Below are 19,871 nucleotides of genomic sequence, written 5' to 3'. Positions count from 1 at the left end.
GTGTGTGATGGACAGGGATGGTCAGTGTGTGATGGTCAGTGTGTGATGGACAGGGGTGGTCAGTGTGTGATGGTCAGTGTGTGATGGGCAGGGATGGTCAGTGTGTGATGGACAGGGATGGTCAGTGTGTGATGGACAGGGGTGGTCAGTGTGTGATGGACAGGGGTGGTCAGTGTGTGATGGACAGGGATGGTCAGTGTGTGATGGACAGGGATGGTCAGTGTGTGATGGACAGCAGGGATGGTCAGTGTGTGATGGACAGGGGTGGTCAGTGTGTGATGGACAGCAGGGATGGTCAGTGTGTAATGGACAGGGATGGTCAGTGTGTGATGGACAGCAGGGATGGTCAGTGTGTGATGGTCAGCAGGGATGGTCAGTGTGTGATGGACAGGGATGGTCAGTGTGTGATGGACAGGGATGGTCAGTGTGTGATGGACAGCAGGGATGGTCAGTGTGTGATGGACAGGGATGGTCAGTGTGTGATGGTCAGTGTGTGATGGACAGGGGTGGTCAGTGTGTGATGGACAGGGGTGGTCAGTGTGTGATGGACAGGGATGGTCAGTGTGTGATGGACAGGGATGGTCAGTGTGTGATGGACAGCAGGGATGGTCAGTGTGTGATGGACAGGGGTGGTCAGTGTGTGATGGACAGCAGGGATGGTCAGTGTGTAATGGACAGGGATGGTCAGTGTGTGATGGACAGCAGGGATGGTCAGTGTGTGATGGTCAGCAGGGATGGTCAGTGTGTGATGGACAGGGATGGTCAGTGTGTGATGGACAGCAGGGATGGTCAGTGTGTGATGGACAGGGATGGTCAGTGTGTGATGGTCAGTGTGTGATGGACAGGGGTGGTCAGTGTGTGATGGACAGGGATAGTCAGTGTGTGATGGACAGGGATGGTCAGTGTGTGATGGTCAGTGTGTGATGGGACAGAAAGGGTTTGGGATTTGGGGTTTGGGGTTTGGGGTGCCCCACACACCTGCAGGCCTCCTGGCCCCTGTGCCTCGTCTCCTTGATCCACCTGTTGAGGAGGGAGTTCTCCCGCCGGTACCAGTAGTAGACGCTCAGCATCAGGGCGGGCAGGAGGAAGAGGAAGATGACGAGGAGGGCGATCAGGATGGATTCGTGGTCTGGCAGGGGAAGCACAGGGACGAGTGAGGGGCTGGAACAGCCACCAGCCTCTGGCCTCACTCAGTGGACGTGGTGACCCCATCTGCCCACTCCTGGTCACCCGAGCTGGTCACCCCTGCTGGTCACTCCTCCAGGAGGGAACAGGCCCTCAGTGGCCTCTGATGACAATGGGTGGCCACCAAGCAGCCAGAGCTGGCCACAGACCGTGGGGCTGCCTGCACAGACCCCATCCAGCCGCCCTGGCAGCACGGAGCCCTCCCTTGGCACCGCTGCAGGCAGGAGCAGCCCTCCCTTGGCACCACTGCAGGCAGGAGCAGCCCTCCCCTGGCACCACTGCAGGCAGGAGCAGCCCTCCCTTGGCACCTCTGCAGGCAGGAGCAGCCCTCCCTTGGCACCACTGCAGGCAGGAGCAGCCCTCCCCTGGCACCACTGCAGGCAGGAGCAGCCCGGGGCGCTGGGGACAGGCTGGGACTCACTGTGGCTCTGCACGGGACCGCTGTCCACGCTGCCACCCAGGCCCGGCTTCTCGCAGAACGGGGGCGCCCAGCCGGGGTCACAGTGACAGTTCTTGTTGCTGTTGCAGACCTGGGGACAGAGGAGAGGGTTGGACACCAGCAGGGCTGTGTGGGAATGATGGTCCACAGGGCAGGAATGAACTGATGGTGACAGAAGTCTGGGTTGATGCAGCTTCACCCCTGTGCTGCTCCCCCTTGGACATCACAGAATCCTGGAATGGTTTGGGTGGGAAGAGATCTTAAAGTTTCTCCAGAGCCACCCCAGCCATGGCAGGGACAGCTCCCCCTGTCCCAGGAGCTCCAGCCCCAGTGTCCAGCCTGGCCTTGGGCACTGCCAGGGATCCAGGGGCAGCCCCAGCTGCTCTGGGAATTCCAGCCCAGCCCCTGCCCACCCTGCCAGGAACAATTCCTGCCCAAATCCCATCTACGCCTCTTCTTTCACTCTGAAGCTGTTCCCCTGGTCCTGTCAGTATCTGCCCTTGAAAAAAGACACTCTGCCTTATTTGTAAGCCCCTTTTAGTGCTGGAAGGTGCCAGAAGGTCTCCCCAGAACCTTCTCTTCTCCAGGCTGACCAACTCCAGCTCTGAGAGCCTTAACCACGCTGGGCAGAACAAAAGGGTAGATGTGGATGTTTTACCTGTCACAAAAGGGTAAATCAGATGTTTTATCTGTCACATCCCTTCCATGACCCAGCAGGAATTCCCACAGCAGTTTCTGTTTTCTCATCTGACAGTGCCCTGCACTCCAGAGAGCTCAAACCCCTGTAACCTGTATTCAGCTCTGGAGAGCAGCATCTCCTCCCGTTCCCTGAACCATTCCCTGCCTTCCCACTGTCCCAGCTCTCCTTCCAACTCTTGTTTTGCTCTCAGGGGGACCAGGCACCTGCTCTGAGCTCCTCTCTCCAGCTCAAATCAGACCCTCATCCAAGTTCTGCAGATGGTGCTTACACCACAAACCATCTCCTTCCTCTCACTTGGGCGTGGGCGAGCAGAGGTCCCAGCCCAGCCCCTCCTGCAGCTGACACGTGGGACAGGTCTGAAAGGCAGAATCCACTGGGTCACGGGGCCCATCGCTGGGGGAGACACTTGGTTTGGCTGGAAACCCTGCAGGGCCCAGCAGCCGCTCACCCCGTGGCCGTGGCAGCGGGACACGCACTTCTCCAGCTCCAACAGCGACGCGTTCTGGCACCGCCGGTCCTTGCACACCTGGGAGGGACACGAGGGGCTGGGGTCAGAGAGGGACCCAGGAGAGGGGACTGCTGGCACTGGTGGGGGTTCTCCAAAGGATGTTGGAAGATGCAGGGTGGTGAAATGGCATTGTTCCAGTCAATGGATTTCGCTCCCATTCCCTATCCAGGATGGCTGAGCAGAGCCCAGCCCCGCCGCTCCCAGCCCGCTCCACACAGCCCACCTGCCAGCTCCTGGAGAAACCATTTCCCATTTGGCCCTAAAACACAGGCACTGGCCAACATAAACAATGCTGGATTTCAAAACTGGCCGTATTTCCTCATGAAAATGTCACTGTTTTGGCTTTCCCAATGAAAATATCGCTGTTAAAAAGCCAAACAGGGAAGGCTGTGTCTGCACAGCCAGCTCTCTCTGGAACATCCCTCCTTCCGTGTCCTCCACCAGCCTCTGCCCTCTCTCAGCTCAAGTGACCCCCTCTAAAGTCCCTGGAGATGCAGGAGCTGCAGAGGAGATGCCCAGTTAGCCCAGTTAGCACTGGATCTGTCCCACTGATTCCTGGCAGATTTCCTGTTTCCTCTGGGAAACAATCTCTTGATAGGAGGAAGCCACATCCATCAAATCCTGGGGCAATTCCCGCTGGGGTTGCTCCGCTCTGAACTGATTTGCTGAAGAAGCTTAGAGGGCAGAGAGAACAATTTGGTGGCCTAAACATGACTGAGCACCCGGTGATGCCCACAAATGCCCCAGGTGAGAAGAATCTGGTGAACACCTGGTGACAGCAGTCGAGGTGTCACCGAGCCAACGTCTGCAGGCGTGGGAGGAACCACGTCCCATCCCTGGCTGTGGCGCTGGGAAGAGCCGTGCGCGCCCTGGAGCTGGGTCAGAGCCCAGAGATGGTGACCCCCAGGAGAGCCCAGGCAGGAAGGGGCACTCACCATCCCCTCTCCACACTTGGTGCCCGTCAGGACCAGCCCGGGGTCGGACAGGTCCTCCTGGTCGTCCTTGGCGCTGTAGACGAAGGTGCCGCGGCACTTGACCTCCCGGCCCTTGAAGCGGATCGTGGTGTCGATGGACACCGTGTTGGTCCCCTGGGGCTTCTTGGCAGAGCTCTGGCACTGGATCTTCCCACACATGGCATCCCTGGAGCGGGCACAGCTCAGAGGGGACGTGGGGCACCCCCTCACCCTGCCAGCCCCACCATCCCACACCCCTGGGATCATTCCCACCGAATTTATGGCCACGCTGGAGAGGCTCAGCGGGTTAAACCATGGACAGCAATGATGGAGGGAAACAGCCAGGGGAGCCTCTAACATCCCTGGAATCTCTGGGAATACTGGGGAGCACACACCGCCTAAAAATCACCCCCATCTGGCACTGGCTTTGATTTTCCATCAGCCTGGGCTGGGAGGTGCTCGCGGTGGGACAATCCCAGGATGGCTGAGGTTGGAAAACACCTGGAGATCACCAAGTGCAACCTCCCAGCAGCGATGGGGACAGAGCCCAGGACGGGCCTGGTGGCTTCCTTGGCTCCAGAGCAGGGGCTGGTGCCTGGAGGCTGGGCAGGGGCAGCTGTGGGTGCGGGAGGGGGACGGGGCAGCCCCGGAGCCAGCACCGCGCTCACCTCTTGTCACACTTGACGTAGCGGCCCTGGCTGTCCTTGCCGCAGTTGCCGTAGGTGTTCCCGGCCATGTTCACGTCCTGGAAACAGGCATCTGGTGCTGGCCACGCTCCTGCACACAGGGGACAGTCCTGGGGCACGGGGACAGGAATCCCGACAGCAGCAGCTGGGTGCTCATGGAGGAAACGCCGTGGAAAGGTCTCCCAAGAGCTGCTGCTGTGGGTGCCAGGTCGAGGACAGCAGGGAGGAAATTCCCTTTTCTCTGGAGACTTGTGCAGGATTTTGGTCATGGAATGATTCGGGTTGGAAGAGACCTTAAAACCCACCCAGTGTCACCCCAGCCATGGCAGGGACAGCTCCCCCTGTCCCAGGAGCTCCAGCCCCAGTGTCCAGCCTGGCCTTGGGCACTGCAGGGATCCAGGGGCAGCCCCAGCTGCTCTGGGCTCCTGTGCCAGCCCCACCACCCCCAGCCCCGGGCAGGAGCCACAGGTGCCCATGGGGAGCCAGCTCTGAGCGCCAGGGCTGTGCTGGAGGGGCAGTGTTGTAGTCTAAGGCCTGGTGATCTGAAGATATCGGGATGTAACGGAAAGTTAATAAACCCGCCCCTCTCCGTTAGGATAGTAAGGCCTCCTGCAATTAACCAATAGCACCTAGCTGTGACAAAAGCAGATGGGAGTAACACAATGACCCTAGGTGATAAAATGTTAAATTCTCCTGTAGTAAGCGCCATTCTACGCCATCCATCACATTGATGTCTTGTGGGTAAATGGTCCACGTGGCCAAAGGGGGCCACCGTGCTGGCTTCTAAGTCAGGGTGCTTGCCTTGCTTGAAAACCCACAGGGCAGCGGCACAGACCTGGTCCCCAGAGCTGCAGGCACTGCTGCTGGTGGCTCATGCACATGCCGTTGCTGCAGTAAGCCTCCCCGCGCGCGCACGACGAGCCGTCCAGCAGGTACACGTTGGCTGGGCAGTACGGAGACGCTCCGGTGCAGAACTCCGGCAGGTCACAGGATCCCGCGGCTTCCCGGCACATCGTCCCTGCCACCTTCAGCTGCAGGGGACAGGGGGACATCGGCACAGAGCCGAGGGGACAGGGTGGCACTTCTCAGGGGCCCTGGAGACTGCTGGGGGCGGTCAGGGTGTAGGGACACATCCCTCAGCTGCACCACAGCCACAAAGCTGCCAGAGGGAATTCTCCTGGAGAGGGAGTTTGGAATCTGGAGGGACAGGAGCCAGGGAATGGCTCCCAGTGCCAGAGGGCAGAGCTGGATGGGATTTTGGGCAGGAATTGTTCCTGGCAGGGTGGGCAGGGCTGGCACAGGTGCCCAGAGCAGCTGGGGCTGCCCCTGGATCCCTGGCAGTGCCCAAGGCCAGGCTGGACACTGGGGCTGGAGCTCCTGGGACAGGGGGAGCTGTCCCTGCCATGGCTGGGGTGACACTGGGGGGGCTCGGGGGTCCTCCCCACCCATCCCACTCCATGATTCTCCACAGACACAAGGTCACACGTGGACCCTGCTCAGCGGGCACTGGGGTGTGATGGATGAGCAGCACAGGAGGCAGCGGCAGGGCCGGGTGTCCCCTCATGCCAGGGGCACAGGGGGGGCAGGGTGGGGGTCTCACCCTGCAGCTGTGGCAGCAGTCCCCGTGGGCACACTGGGCTCCCTGCTTGAGCGTGCAGTTGTGAGCGTTGCAGCAGGGGTTGGTGCATTCCTGCGTGGAGAGGAGAATTCCGTGGGCAATGGTTCCATCCCTTCCCCAGCGCCACCCCAGCCCCCTCTCCACCCGTCACAGCACGTGGGGAAACTGAGGCACGGAGGGCGTGAGGAAGAACTGGGCACTCAAGGGAAAAGTCAAGGAGAAAGTCAGGACTGGGATAAACGGTCTGGGAAAAGCCCTTGGGATGGAGTCCCTGTGCTGACAGCAAATCCTACCCCTGGGAATGTTCTGTGCAGGAATTGCCTCAGCTGAGGTGGGCTGCAGGAGCGTCACTCTGTACCCCCAGGAGGGTCACTGTACCCCCACAGTGTCACTGTACCTCCATAGGGTCACTCTGTACCCCCAGGAGGGTCACTCTGTACCCCCCCAGTGTCACTGTACCCCCCCAGTGTCACTGTACCACCAGTGTCTCTGTACCCCCCCAGTGTCACTCTGTACCCCCCAGGGTCCCTGTCCCCCCCAGTGTCACTCTGTACCCCCCCAGTGTCACTCTGTACCCCCAGTGTCACTGTACCCCCCAGTGTGACTGTACCCCCAGGGTCACTGTACACCCCCAGTGTGACTGTACCCCCAGTGTGACTGTAGCCCCAGTGTCACTGTACCCCCATAATGTCACTGTACCCACAGTGTCACTCTGTACCCCCCCAGTGTCACTCTGTACCCCCCAGTGTCACTGTACCCCCAGGGTCACTGTACCCCCCCAGTGTCACTCTGTACCCCCACAGTGTCACTCTGTACCCCCAGTGTCACTGTACCCCCCCAGTGTCACTGTACCCCCACAGTGTCACTGTACCCCCAGTGTCACTCTGTACCCACAGTGTCACTGTACCCCCCCAGTGTCACTGTACCCCCAGTGTCACTCTGTACCCCCAGGGTCCCTGTCCCCCCCAGAGTCACTCTGTACCCCCCCCAGTGTCACTGTACCCCCAGTGTGACTGTAGCCCCAGTGTGACTGTACCCCCAGTGTCTCTGTAACCCCCCAGTGTCACTCTGTACCCCCAGTGTCACTCTGTACCCCCAGTGTCACTCTGTACCCCCCCAGTGTCACTGTACCCCCAGGGTCACTGTACCCCCCAGTGTCACTGTACCCCCAGTGTCACTGTACCCCCCCCAGGGTCCCTGTCCCCCCCAGTGTCACTGTACCCCCAGTGTCACTGTACCCCCCAGTGTGACTGTACCCCCAGTGTTACTGTACCCCAACAGTGTCACTGTACCCCCAGTGTGACTGTACCTCCACCTCCCCGCAGTCACAGTCCTCTCCCTCCTCGCGGAAGCCGTTGCCGCATTTCCGTGCCAGCACCAGGTCCTTGGTGTCGGGCAGGTTGAAGAGGCACATTCCCCCTCCCTTCTGGAAGAAGCTCTCCAGCTGCCTCCTGCTGCAGGAGCTGAACACGCGTGGGAAGGGGTGCCTGGTGCGGACAGAGCGGGGAAAGGGAGGAGCAGGGCCGGGAGAAGGTGGGAAATCAGTGAGAACTGGGAATTTGGGACGTGGACACACCGGCACAAACCCTCCCAGGAGCGGATTCCTCACTGTTCCGTGAGCCCAGGAACATCCCCCACCCCAGCTGGCACGGCCAGAGCAACAACCAGGGGACAGTTCTGAGCCCCAAATGCTCGGGAGCGGGACGGGGGCACGCAGAGCCTCTGTCCTCCCCTGCCCGGAGCCCCCAGCCGCAGGTGCCAGCTGCAGGTGACACCTCTGTCCCCCTGTGCCACCCACAGGGCAGGTCCCCACACCTGCAGGGCCCTCTGCTCACCAAACCCAACCAAACTGAACCAAACTGAACCAAACTGAACCAAACCCAACCAAACCAAACCCAACCAAACTGAACCAAACCCAACCAAACTGAACCAAACTGAACCAAACCCAACCAAACTGAACCAAACTGAACCAAACCCAACCAAACTGAACTGAACCAAACCCAACCAAACCCAACCAAACTGAACCAAACTGAACCAAACCCAACCGAACCAAACCCAACCAAACCCAACCAAACCCAACCGAACCCAACCCAACTGAACTGAACCAAACCGAACCAAACCCAACCAAACCAAACCAAACCGAACCAAACCAAACCGAACCAAACCCAACCAAACCAAACCGAACCAAACCAAACCAAACTGAACTGAACCGAACCAAACCCAACCAAACTCAACCAAACTGAACCGAACCAAACCCAACCAAACCGAACCAAACCAAACCGAACCAAACCAAACCAAACCAAACTGAACTGAACCGAACCAAACTGAACCAAACTGAACCAAACCCAACCAAACCCAACCAAACCCAACCAAACCCAACCAAACCCAACTGAACTGAACCAAACCAAACTGAACCAAACCCAACCAAACTGAACCAAACCAAACCCAACCGAACCGAACCAAACCAAACCGAACTGAACCGAACCAAACTGAACCAAACTGAACCAAACCCAACCAAACCAAACCAAACCCAACCCAACCAAACCCAACCAAACTCAACCAAACCAAACCAAACCAAACTGAACCAAACCCAACCAAACCAAACCCAACTGAACTGAACCGAACTAAACTGAACCAAACCAAACCAAACTCAACCAAACCCAACCAAACTCAACCAAACCCAACCGAACCAAACCGAACCAAACCAAACTGAACCAAACCCAACCAAACCCAACCCAACTGAACTGAACCCAACCAAACTGAACCAAACCAAACCAAACCGAACCGAACCAAACCAAACCCAACCAAACCAGACCAGACCAGACCAACCCAAACCAAACCGAACCAACCCGAACCAAACCCAACCCAACTGAACTGAACCGAACCAAACCGAACCAAACCAGACCAAACCAAACCGAACCAAACCACACCAAACCAGACCAAACCAAACCAAACCAAACCAGACCAGACCAAACCAAACCGAACCAAACCAGACCAGACTGAACCAAACGAAACCAACCCAACCCAACCCAATCAAACCAACCCGAACCGAACCAAACCAAACCAAACCCAACCCAACCCAACAAAACCAAACCAAACCAAACCAAACCCCTTCCTGTTCTCACTGAACCACAACAGGAAACACCCAGCTGGGCCACTGACATACCCAGCTGAGATGGGTGAAAATCATTAAAATTATGGAAAAGAAACACCGAAAAGGACCCAGAGAGCAGCAAAAAATAAAACAGTCAGAGCCTACAATGTGTAAGGAGCTGAGGAACAGGAGAAACACTCATTTCCTACAGAACCTCTGAGCAAGATTCTTCTCTCATTTCACACTTTGTGGGGGTTTGGTGGTTTATGAAGAAGAAGGAAGCCTTTCCTTCTGCTTAGAAACAGTTTCACTTCCTCTTAAAGCTGAAAAATATTTTCATATCAGAACATTTCATTCTCGAGATGACTCAGAGGACATTTTATAAAAGTGGTTTTTAAACCTCCTGAGCTGGAGGGAGACCTGTAAGTGCCTGCAGGTTACAGAGGCTGAGCAATGTACCCTGCATGTATTTATGTACATTATACACATGGCTGTGCAAACAGGGACAGTGCACAGTCAGAAATGTGATTTTCCCCAGCACAACCCGCCCAGGCAGAGGTTAAATCCTGTGGGATCAACGCCAGGGTCTGGCAGCCCTGAAACCACAAGTGGGGTCCCACTGTTCCTTCCCAGCTGGAAGAGCAGATGGGTTAAACCAACGGGGAATGAACAGCTGCCTTTCCTCAGAGTGGGGATATCTGGGGTAACAGCAGGAGGTGGAAATTCCAAAGGGAGAAGGACTCTGGAAAGGAAACTGGCCCCAACCAGGTGGATTATGAATCCCCCCCAGTGCCACCCCAGCCATGGCAGGGACAGCTCCCCCTGTCCCAGGAGCTCCAGCCCCAGTGTCCAGCCTGGCCTTGGGCACTGCCAGGGATCCAGGGGCAGCCCCAGCAAATCTGGGAATTCACTGTCGGGGCCTCCCACCCTCCCAGCCAGGAATTCCTTCCCAATCTCCCATCCAGCCCTGCCCTCTGGCACTGGGAGCCATTCCCTGGCTCCTGTCCCTCCAGCCCTTGTCCCCAGTCCCTCTCCAGCTCTCTGGAGCTCCTTTGGACCCTGCAAGGAGCTCTGAGCTCTCCCTGAATTTTTCCCTTCTCCAGGGGAACATTCCCAGCTCTCCTGCCCTGTCCCCAGAGCAGAGGTGACAGCGTTCCCTGCCCACTCCCAGCTGCACAGGGCACCCCACCCTGCTGGGGGCTGTGGGGACACGTCCCAGGGCCAGCAGCACTCACCCCGTGGCTGCTGCCATCACGCAGCCGCCCTGCTCCGGGGTGGCCTCCACGCAGCAGCCCTTGGTGTCGTGGACCATGCCGAAGTTGTGGCCGATCTCGTGGGCCATGGTGGCGGCGGCGCCGATGGGCTGCTCCGCGTGGTCCTGCACGGGGGGACGTGTCAGCACAGCCACCACGGGCAGGGGACAGGCTGAGCCAGCAGGGAGTGGGGCTGGGAACCGCTGGGATGCAGCTGGATCCCGGAGAAGGAGGGGTTGCAGGAAGGTTCATGGCAGAAGCGGGGCTTGGTCTCCTGATATTCCCGTGTGGGACTGTGGGGAAGGTCTTGGCTGGAGGCAGCTGCTTAAAACCCGGGGCACATCCCAAAACCCAGAACCCTGGTGTCCCCCAGCACCCTGCCCGGGGATTAAAGGCACCAAGGCCACCGTGAGCACCCCGTGATGCCCAGGGCTGCCATCAGGAGCAGGAGAGGTTATCTGGGCAGAGATGATCCCAGGGGGCAGAAGCAGGGAACAGGCAGGGGCAGCACTGGGGGCAGGAGCAGCACAGGAGATCCCAGCGCTGCTGGGAGCTGGGGCTGTACCTGGGGTGGGAGACCTTCAACAGCCCCTTCTCACCCCCCTGTGCACCTGGCCAGCACCTGGGGGGGTCAGGAGCTACAGCATCGTCCCTCACCTTCCTGCAGTGCCCCAGGCCCAGCCTCAGGGGGCTGCTCCTCCAGCCCCACGGAGAGCTCCGGCAGGCTGGGCTGGCACAGGGACCCCAGGCTCCCTTACCACGCTGACCCCTCCGGAGTTGTCGGCGCTGCACATCCCCTCCAGCGGAGCCATGCCGATGGTGGTGCCCCCGAAGGTCTTCCCTCTGCCCGGGCAGGAGCACAGGGGGGTTCAGAGTGCCCAGCCCCCCTGGAGCCCCCTCCCCACGTCCCCAGCCCAGGGACCCACGTCAGCAGCTGGGCGTTGTCGTGCCTCTTGCGCGCCCTCAGCGATTTCTTCCACTGCAGGAAGGCCCAGAGCGTGGCGTTGGCGTCGCTGCTCACCGCGCACTGGTCCCGCTCCGTCCACACCTCCAGCCCGATCAGGGCCACCTTGATGTTGAGCAGCCTGTAAAACTGCAGGAGGGGACAGCTGCAGCGCCTGGGGACTGCAATTCCCTGGCCACCCTCCCTCCCTGGGGGGCTTCCCTCCGGCTGTGTGACCCCAGAGCACACCTGGCCCAAGCCCACCTGCGAGCACGGGCTCCACAGGTGTTGTAGTTTAAGGCCTGGTGATCTGAAAAACTCGGGATGTTAAGGAAAGTTAGCTAACCCCCCCTCTCTGTTAGGATAGTAAAACCTTCTGCAATTAGCCAATGGCATCTGGGTGTGATGTAAGCAGATGGGAGTAACACAGTGACCCTAAGCTATAAAACGTTAAGTTTCCCTTCACCAAATCGCCATATTTTGCCATCCATCACATTGATGCAGTGGGATATGGACCGAGCAGCTGGGGATTAGCTGCTGTGCTAGCTCCAGCCAGGGTACCAGCCTTGCTTGAAAAACCAACAATTGGTGCCGGAAACCCGGGAGGAAAAGTGGGAAAAAACCCAGAAAGCGAGGAATCCCTGAAAAAACAGAAGCAGCGACCAGGAGAGCTGGTGATCCTGGTGAGGGAGACGTCCCTGCATCTTGAACGAAGATGGAATCACTGATAAAGTTTAGATTGCAATTAAGTTGTAAACCTAATTTGCTTGTTATTGCAAGACTTTGGGTTGTTAAAGTTGTAAATGAGCTTGTAAAGTTAATCCACCCTAAGGTGTGGGACAGATGTACTAAAATCCTTGCTGAACAAACTTGGGAAACGGCAGACGACAGCAGCTCAGCAGAGCCAAAGGGGGGTCGGGAGTCCCCTCGGTCCCAAAATTCTTGTGTGCTCTGGGAGAAACAACAGAAAGCAAGAGACTTTTGGAAAAAGTTAACAAAAAAAGCCAGGGTAGCAGCCTTGCTTGAACCCCCACACACAGGCACGGCTGTGGGCACAGGAGCCGGTCAGGGTGGCACGATGACGTGCGGTGACACCACCTCAGTGTGTCCCCTCTTTGCCAAAGATGCCACGTGGATCCCAGGCAGGGCCCAGTGACGCTTCCCTGCTGAGCTCAGCCCACAGGTGACACCATGTGCCCTTCCCACCGTGTGCTCAGAGAGCTCCTGGGCTCCCTGATGGGCGCCCAAGCCCTGGCCCAGGAGAGCAGCAGAGTCCCCATCCCTGCAGGGATTTAAAGCCCTGTGCATGTTGGGGACACGGGCAGTGCTGGCCTTGGCAGCGCCGGGGAATGATTGGACTTGAAGGATTTAAAGATCTTTTCTGACCTTAACAATTCCATAACTCTATGATTCCTTGCCCTGGTGACACGGGGACAGTCCCTGAGGGCCACACGAGGCAGGTCCCTCACCTTGTCCACGTAGTTGGCGATCTCCACGATGCGCTGCTTGGTGTGGCCCAGGTTGAGGTTCTGGTTCCTGTACTGGAGAGGGATGAGGATGGGAAGGGTCACGGGGTAAATCCAGGGTGGAGGCAGAGAGGGGCTCTGCTTTTCTGCGCCCCCAGCACTCACCAGGGTGTGATCAGCGACGATGAAGAGCTCCATGTACTTCATGGTCCTCCAGGCATCTCTCCTGGCCTGCAGGCAGACACAGGGCTCAGCACAGAGGGGCAGCCCTGGGCTCTGGGCACCCTCCAGACACCACAGGGCTGCTCGGGAGGGACAGCTGAGAGGGGAAACTGAGGCACCAGGTGACAGGGAACATTTGGGTGGCTCCAGATGTCCTCACGTCGTGTCCCACCCCATAGGATGCAGCACCGAGACCCAGCCCACGCGTCCTCTGGGATCTCCTGCCCAAACTCAGGCCACACAAGGCACCCACACAGACCCTGCCACCCCACCTGCCTGCACAGCCCTGCCCTGCTGGCACACAGCAGCTGTGGGCAGTGCTGAGAGCCCCCCGGCCCTCTGCACATCCCCAGACACATCCCAAGTGGATTTACCAAGTGGATTTACCCAAGTGGATTTACCTGTGAAGATTTACCTGTGAGGATTTCCCCATGAGGATTTACCCGAGTGGATTTACTGAGTGGATTTACCCGAGTGGATTTACCAAGCGGATTTACTGAGTGTATTTATCGAATGGATTTAACTGAGTGGATTTATTGAGTGGCTTTAGCATGAGGATTTACCCATGAGGATTCACCTGAATGGATTTACCTGAATGGATTTACTGAGTGGATTTACTGAGTGAATTTCCCCATGAGGATTCACCCATGAGGATTTACCCAAGTGGATTTACTGAGTGGATTTACCTGTGTGAATTTCCCCGTGAGGATTTCCCCGTGAGGATTCACCCGTGAGGATTTACCCGAGTGGATTTACTGAGTGTACTTATCGAATGGATTTACCTGAGTGGATTTATTGAGTGGATTTACCCATGAGGATTTACCCATGAGGATTTACCTGAATGGATTTACTAAGTGGATTTACTGAGTGGATTTCCCCATGAGGATTTTCCCATGAGGATTTACCTGAATGGATTTATTGAGTGGATTTCCCCGTGAGGATTCACCCATGAGGATTTACCTGAATGGATTTACCTGAATGGATTTACCGAGTGGATTTACTGAATGGATTTACCCATGAGGATTTACCCATGAGAATTCACCCATGAGGATTTACCCAAGTGGATTTACTGAGTGGATTTCCCCGTGAGGATTCACCCGTGAGGATTTACCTGAATGGATTTACCTGAATGGATTTACTGAGTGGATTTACTGAGTGGATTTACTGAGTGGATTTCCCCGTGAGGATTCACCCATGAGGATTTACCTGAATGGATTTACCTGAATGGATTTACTGAGTGGATTTACTGAGTGGATTTACTGAGTGGATTTCCCCGTGAGGATTTACCCGTGGGTGCTGTGGCTGGAAGAGCTGGGCAATGCCAGCCATGGTGCTCGCGAGGTCGTGGCCGTGCCCACAGGTGCCCCCTGGCATGGGCAGGTGCTCTGCTCGGTGGATGAGGTGCAGGGCTGGCTCAGGAGTCCCCAGGGGTCTCAGGTAGTAGCTGGTGTTGCTGCTCAGCACGATGAGGCCCCTGGCAATGGGAACAGCCCCAATGGCTCCTGTGGCTCCCCCAGCCCCACAAACCCACGGCACATCGGCCTGGTCCTACCCGAGCTGGGGATCTCTGCCCAAACAGCCCCAGGGGCAGATAAACCCTGGGCACCAAATCCTCCCCTTGAGGGCACTGAGCTCAGGCTGGGACAGCTGCTCTGAAATGCGGCCCCTGCCCCAGCCTGCCCCATCCTGGGCTGCGTGAAGGGAGGGAGAAGGACAAGAATGGAGCAATGGGGAAAATCAGCCCCGTAAAGCACTCGGAGCTGGGCTTGCAGGAGCATCGGTGCTGTTCTGGGTGGTCCCAAAGGGAATCCCTGCCGGGAGAGGGAGCAGCGGATCCATCCCACCCTCTGCCAGCTCCACAACCCCTGACCCTGCGTTCCTGCAGTCCTGGCTCCCCCCAGCCTGCTCCTTGCTCCATTCCCCATTCCCCCGTACCGAGCTCCATTCCCTGTTCCCCTGTACCGTATTCCCGAGCTCCATTCCCTGTTCCCCCGTATTCCCGAGCTCCATTCCCCGTTCCCCCGTATTCCCGAGCTCCATTCCCTGTTCCCCTGTACCGTATTCCCGAGCTCCATTCCCTGTTCCCCCGTATTCCCGAGCTCCATTCCCTGTTCCCCCGTATTCCCGAGCTCCATTCCCTGTTCCCCTGTACCGTATTCCCGAGCTCCATTCCCTGTTCCCCCGTATTCCCGAGCTCCATTCCCTGTTCCCCCGTATTCCCGAGCTCCATTCCCTGTTCCCCCGTATTCCCGAGCTCCATTCCCTGTTCCCCCGTATTCCCGAGCTCCATTCCCTGTTCCCCTGTACCGTATTCCCGAGCTCCATTCCCCGTTCCCCCGTATTCCCGAGCTCCATTCCCTGTTCCCCCGTATTCCCGAGCTCCATTCCCTGTTCCCCCGTATTCCCGAGCTCCATTCCCTGTTCCCCCGTATTCCCGAGCTCCATTCCCTGTTCCCCTGTACCGTATTCCCGAGCTCCATTCCCTGTTCCCCCGTATTCCCGAGCTCCATTCCCTGTTCCCCCGTATTCCCGAGCTCCATTCCCCGTTTCCCCGTATTCCCGAGCTCCATTCCCTGTTCCCCTGTACCGTATTCCCGAGCTCCATTCCCTGTTCCCCTGTACCGTATTCCCGAGCTCCATTCCCCGTTGCCCCGTATTCCCGAGCTCCATTCCCCGTTCCCCCGTATTCCCGAGCTCCATTCCCTGTTCCCCCGTATTCCCGAGCTCCATTCCCCGTTCCCCCGTATTCCTGAGCTCCATTCCCTGTTCCCCCGTACTGAGCTCCATTCCCCATTCCCCCGTATTCCCGAGCTCCATTCCCCGTTCCCCCGTATTCCCGAGCTCCATTCCCTGTTCCCCTGTACCGTATTCCCAAGCTCCATTCCCTGTTCCCCCGTATTCCCAAGCTCCATTCCCTGTTCCCCCGTATTCCCAAGCTCCATTCCCTGTTCCCCCGTATTCCCGAGCTCCATTCCCTGTTCCCCTGTACCGAGCTCCATTCCCTGTTCCCCCGTATTCCCGAGCTCCATTCCCCGTTCCCCCGTATTCCCGAGCTCCATTCCCTGTTCCCCCATATTCCCGAGCTCCATTCCCCGTTCCCCCGTATTCCCGAGCTCCATTCCCTGTTCCCCCGTACTGAGCTCCATTCCCCGTTCCCCCGTATTCCCGAGCTCCATTCCCTGTTCCCCTGTACCGAGCTCCATTCCCTGTTCCCCCGTATTCCCGAGCTCCATTCCCTGTTCCCCCGTATTCCCGAGCTCCATTCCCCATTCCCCCGTATTCCCGAGCTCCATTCCCTGTTCCCCCGTATTCCCGAGCTCCATTCCCCGTTCCCCCGTATTCCCAAACTCCATTCCCTGTTCCCCCGTATTCCCAAACTCCATTCCCTGTTCCCCCGTATTCCCGAGCTCCATTCCCCGTTCCCCCGTATTCCCGAGCTCCATTCCCCGTTCCCCCGTATTCCCGAGCTCCATTCCCCGTTCCCCCGTATTCCCGAGCTCCATTCCCCGTTCCCCCGTATTCCCAAGCTCCATTCCCTGTTCCCCCGTATTCCCAAGCTCCATTCCCTGTTCCCCCGTATTCCCGAGCTCCATTCCCCGTTCCCCTGTACCGTATTCCTGAGCAGGCGCTGAGCACGAGCCAGGAGCCGCGGTGGCCGCGGACGTGGCCGTGGTAGTGACAGTGCTCCTGGAGAGAGACAGAGGAGACTTTCCTTAGCTCAGAGGGCTGGCAGCAAATCCCCCATGTGCAGATCCCAGGAAAGCTGATCCCTTTCATTTCCCATCTCCATCTCCCATTCCCAGCCGTGTCCTGGTCCCTTTCCATTTCCCATCTCCATCTCCCATTCCCAGTGGTGTCCTTATCCCTTTCATTTCCCATCTCCCTCTCCCGTCCCCAGTGGTTTCCTGGTCCATTTCCCATCTCCATCTCCCGTCCCCAGTGGTTTCCTGGTCCATTTCCCATCTCCATCTCCCGTCCCCAGTGGTGTCCTGGTCCCTTTCCATTTCCCATCTCCCTCTCCCATCCCCAGTGGTTTCCTGGTCCATTTCCCATCTCCATCTCCCATCCCCAGTGGTTTCCTGGTCCATTTCCCATCTCCATCTCCCATCCCCAGTGGTTTCCTGGTCCATTTCCCATCTCCATCTCCCGTCCCCAGTGGTTTCCTGGTCCATTTCCCATCTCCATCTCCCGTTCCCAGCCGTGTCCTGGCAGCGGGAGCAGCCGGAGCTCAGCCCGGGACAGCGCGGCGCTGGAAGTGTGACAGAAGGCAGGAGGGGGACATGGGGAGGGGCTGCTGCTGCCTGTGTTTGTGTCCCAGAGTGCTGTCCCGGGGCCAGGAGCCACGGGAGCACAGAGCTGCTGCACTCCTGCTGCCAGGGAAGCTCCCCCGGCCTCAGCGCTGCGGCTTCAGCCCCGTCCCGAGCGCCAAACCCCCCCCAAAAGAGCGGGGAGAGCCCCCCGTGTCCCAACACCCACCGTGTGGTTGGGGGTCACCGTCACGGGCCGTCCCTCCTCGCTGTAGTGCGTCTCCGTGTAGCCCGGGGCCAGCAGCCTGCGGGGTGACACCGGGCTGGGGAGCCGGGACCTGCTCCAGGGCTCCCGGCACAGGAATGTACTGAACCCCTGAGCCTGGAGCTGGCTGGGTCATCCACACATCCACACATCTCCTGGAGCCAGCTGGGCCATCCACACATCCTCTGGGCCATCCACACATCCTCTGGGCCATCCACACATCCTCTGGGCCATCCACACATCCTCTGAGCCATCCACACATCTCCTGAACCCTGCTGGGCCATCCACACATCCTCACATCTCCTGAACCCTGCTGGGCCATCCACACATCCACACATCTCCTGAACCCTGCTGGGCCATCCACACATCCTCTGGGCCATCCACACATCCTCTGGGCCATCCACACATCCTCTGAGCCATCTACACATCTCCTGAACCCTGCTGGGCCATCCACACATCCTCTGAGCCATCTACACATCTCCTGAACCCTGCTGGGCCATCCACACATCCTCTGAGCCATCTACACATCTCCTGAACCCTGCTGGGCCATCCACACATCCTCTGGGCCATGCAAACGTCCCCTGAACCATCCACACATCTCCTGAACCATCCACACATCTCCTGAACTCAGCTGGGCCATCCACACATCCTCTGAGCCATCCACACATCCTCTGAGCCATGCAAACGTCCCCTGAACCATCCACACATCTCCTGAACCATCCACACATCTCCTGAACCCTGCTGGGCCATCCACACATCTCCTGGAGCCAGCTGGGCCATCCACACATCTCCTGAACCATCCACACATCCCCTGGGCCATCCACACATCTCCTGATCCCATCCCATGGATCCCATCCCATGGATCCCATCCCATCCCATCCCATCCCATCCCATCCCATCCCATCCCATCCCATCCCATCCCATCCCATCCCATCCCATCCCATCCCATCCCATCCCATCCCATCCCATCCCATCCCATCCCATGGATCCCATCCCATGGATCCCATCCCATCCCATCCCAACAAACAGCTTCTGCCACAGGAAAGAGGCAGAGCCGAGCTCACAGCTGGAGAGCACGTGGGGTGTGGAGCTGGGGGGATTGGCTGGAATGACCCCGGGGGGGCAGGAGAGGAGATGGAGAGGGAGAGGGAGAACGGGGAGGAGAGGAGAAGGAGGAGAAGGAAGAGGAGGAGGAGGAGGAGGAGAAGGAGGAGAAGGAGGAGAAGGGGAAGGGGAAGGGGAAGGGGAAGGGGAAGGGAAGGGGAAGGGGAAGGGGAAGGGGAAGGGGAAGGGGAAGGGGAAGGGGAAGGGGAAGGGGAAGGAGAAGGAGAAGGAGAAGGAGAAGGAGAAGGAGAAGGAGAAGGAGAAGGAGAAGGAGAAGGAGAAGGAGAAGGAGAAGGAGAAGGAGAAGGAGAAGGAGAAGGAGAAGGAGAAGGAGAAGGAGAAGGAGAAGGAGAAGGAGAAGGAGAAGGAGAAGGAGATCTGTGTGACTTTGCCCAGATCCCAGAGTGAAGGATATCTGCTGGAAGCCTGCAGTCCCCCTGGGGATGGCAGGTCCCCTGGGGATGTGTCATGGGGTGGCAGGTCCCTGTGGAAGGACAGCACCCCTGCAGGGACTCAGGCACCCAGAGGAGGACAAAGAGGGCCGGGTTTTCCCCTGCTCTCAGTTTAGCCCTCACTTTTGGGGGTTTGGCCCTGTCCCAAAGGTTTCATTTTGCAGAAGCAATAAAGCAGCAGTGCTCCCAGAATGGCCCTTTCCCAAAGGTTTCATTTTGCAGAAGCAATAAAGCAGCAGCGCTCCCAGAATAGCCCTCCCGCCTCTCACTTTGTGTTCTGCAGCCACTGTGGCCCCAGGAATGTCACTGTGGCCCCAGGAATGTCACTGTGGCCCCAGGAATGTCACTGTGGCCCCAGGAATGTCACTGTGGCCCCAGGAATGTCACTGTGGCCCCAGGAATGTCACTGGCCCCAGGAATGTCACTGTGGCCACGTCTGTGGCTGCCCAGGCTGGCTGTGGGTGGGTGCCTGGCACCAGGGGCTCCAGGCACAGCTCAGACAGGAGACAGCAGCTGGCTCTGCTTCCTGCCAGGGACACCTGGGGGGCTGCCAAGGCCTGGCCAGGGTGGGGACACGGGGACAGGCTGGGGACAGGGACAGGACAGGTGGGTGAGGACACAGGAAAGGCAAATCCTCCTGCCAAGGCCAGGGAACGGGGACTGGGATGGCTGAGCCATTCCAGAGCTGGGAATGTGATCAGCCCTCACCAAAACAGGGGAGGAAACACCCCCAGGA

The 19,871-nt window shown here is 58.3% G+C and overlaps 1 protein-coding gene across 1 annotated transcript in view; it reads right to left on the bottom strand.

Moving 5' to 3' along the window:
- Positions 1-19,871, bottom strand: part of ADAM33 (ADAM metallopeptidase domain 33) — a 29,180-nt gene that overhangs the window by 6,468 nt on the left and 2,841 nt on the right. The window contains exons 3-18 of the mRNA XM_058838865.1: positions 17,544-17,706; positions 16,678-16,754; positions 14,355-14,541; positions 13,011-13,076; positions 12,849-12,920; positions 11,363-11,529; positions 11,195-11,279; positions 10,419-10,561; positions 7,399-7,576; positions 6,072-6,161; positions 5,307-5,502; positions 4,454-4,562; positions 3,768-3,972; positions 2,773-2,850; positions 1,607-1,715; positions 979-1,129 (exon numbers count right to left, since the gene is read on the bottom strand). Of these exons, the coding sequence (XP_058694848.1) occupies positions 979-1,129; positions 1,607-1,715; positions 2,773-2,850; positions 3,768-3,972; positions 4,454-4,562; positions 5,307-5,502; positions 6,072-6,161; positions 7,399-7,576; positions 10,419-10,561; positions 11,195-11,279; positions 11,363-11,529; positions 12,849-12,920; positions 13,011-13,076; positions 14,355-14,541; positions 16,678-16,754; positions 17,544-17,706 (2,076 nt within the window). The remainder of the gene's footprint in view (positions 1-978; positions 1,130-1,606; positions 1,716-2,772; positions 2,851-3,767; positions 3,973-4,453; positions 4,563-5,306; positions 5,503-6,071; positions 6,162-7,398; positions 7,577-10,418; positions 10,562-11,194; positions 11,280-11,362; positions 11,530-12,848; positions 12,921-13,010; positions 13,077-14,354; positions 14,542-16,677; positions 16,755-17,543; positions 17,707-19,871) is intronic.

This window comes from Poecile atricapillus, chromosome 4 (genome assembly GCF_030490865.1).
Source record: "Poecile atricapillus isolate bPoeAtr1 chromosome 4, bPoeAtr1.hap1, whole genome shotgun sequence".
Lineage (NCBI taxonomy): Eukaryota > Metazoa > Chordata > Aves > Passeriformes > Paridae > Poecile > Poecile atricapillus.
This window is presented reverse-complemented; position numbering and strand designations above follow the sequence as displayed.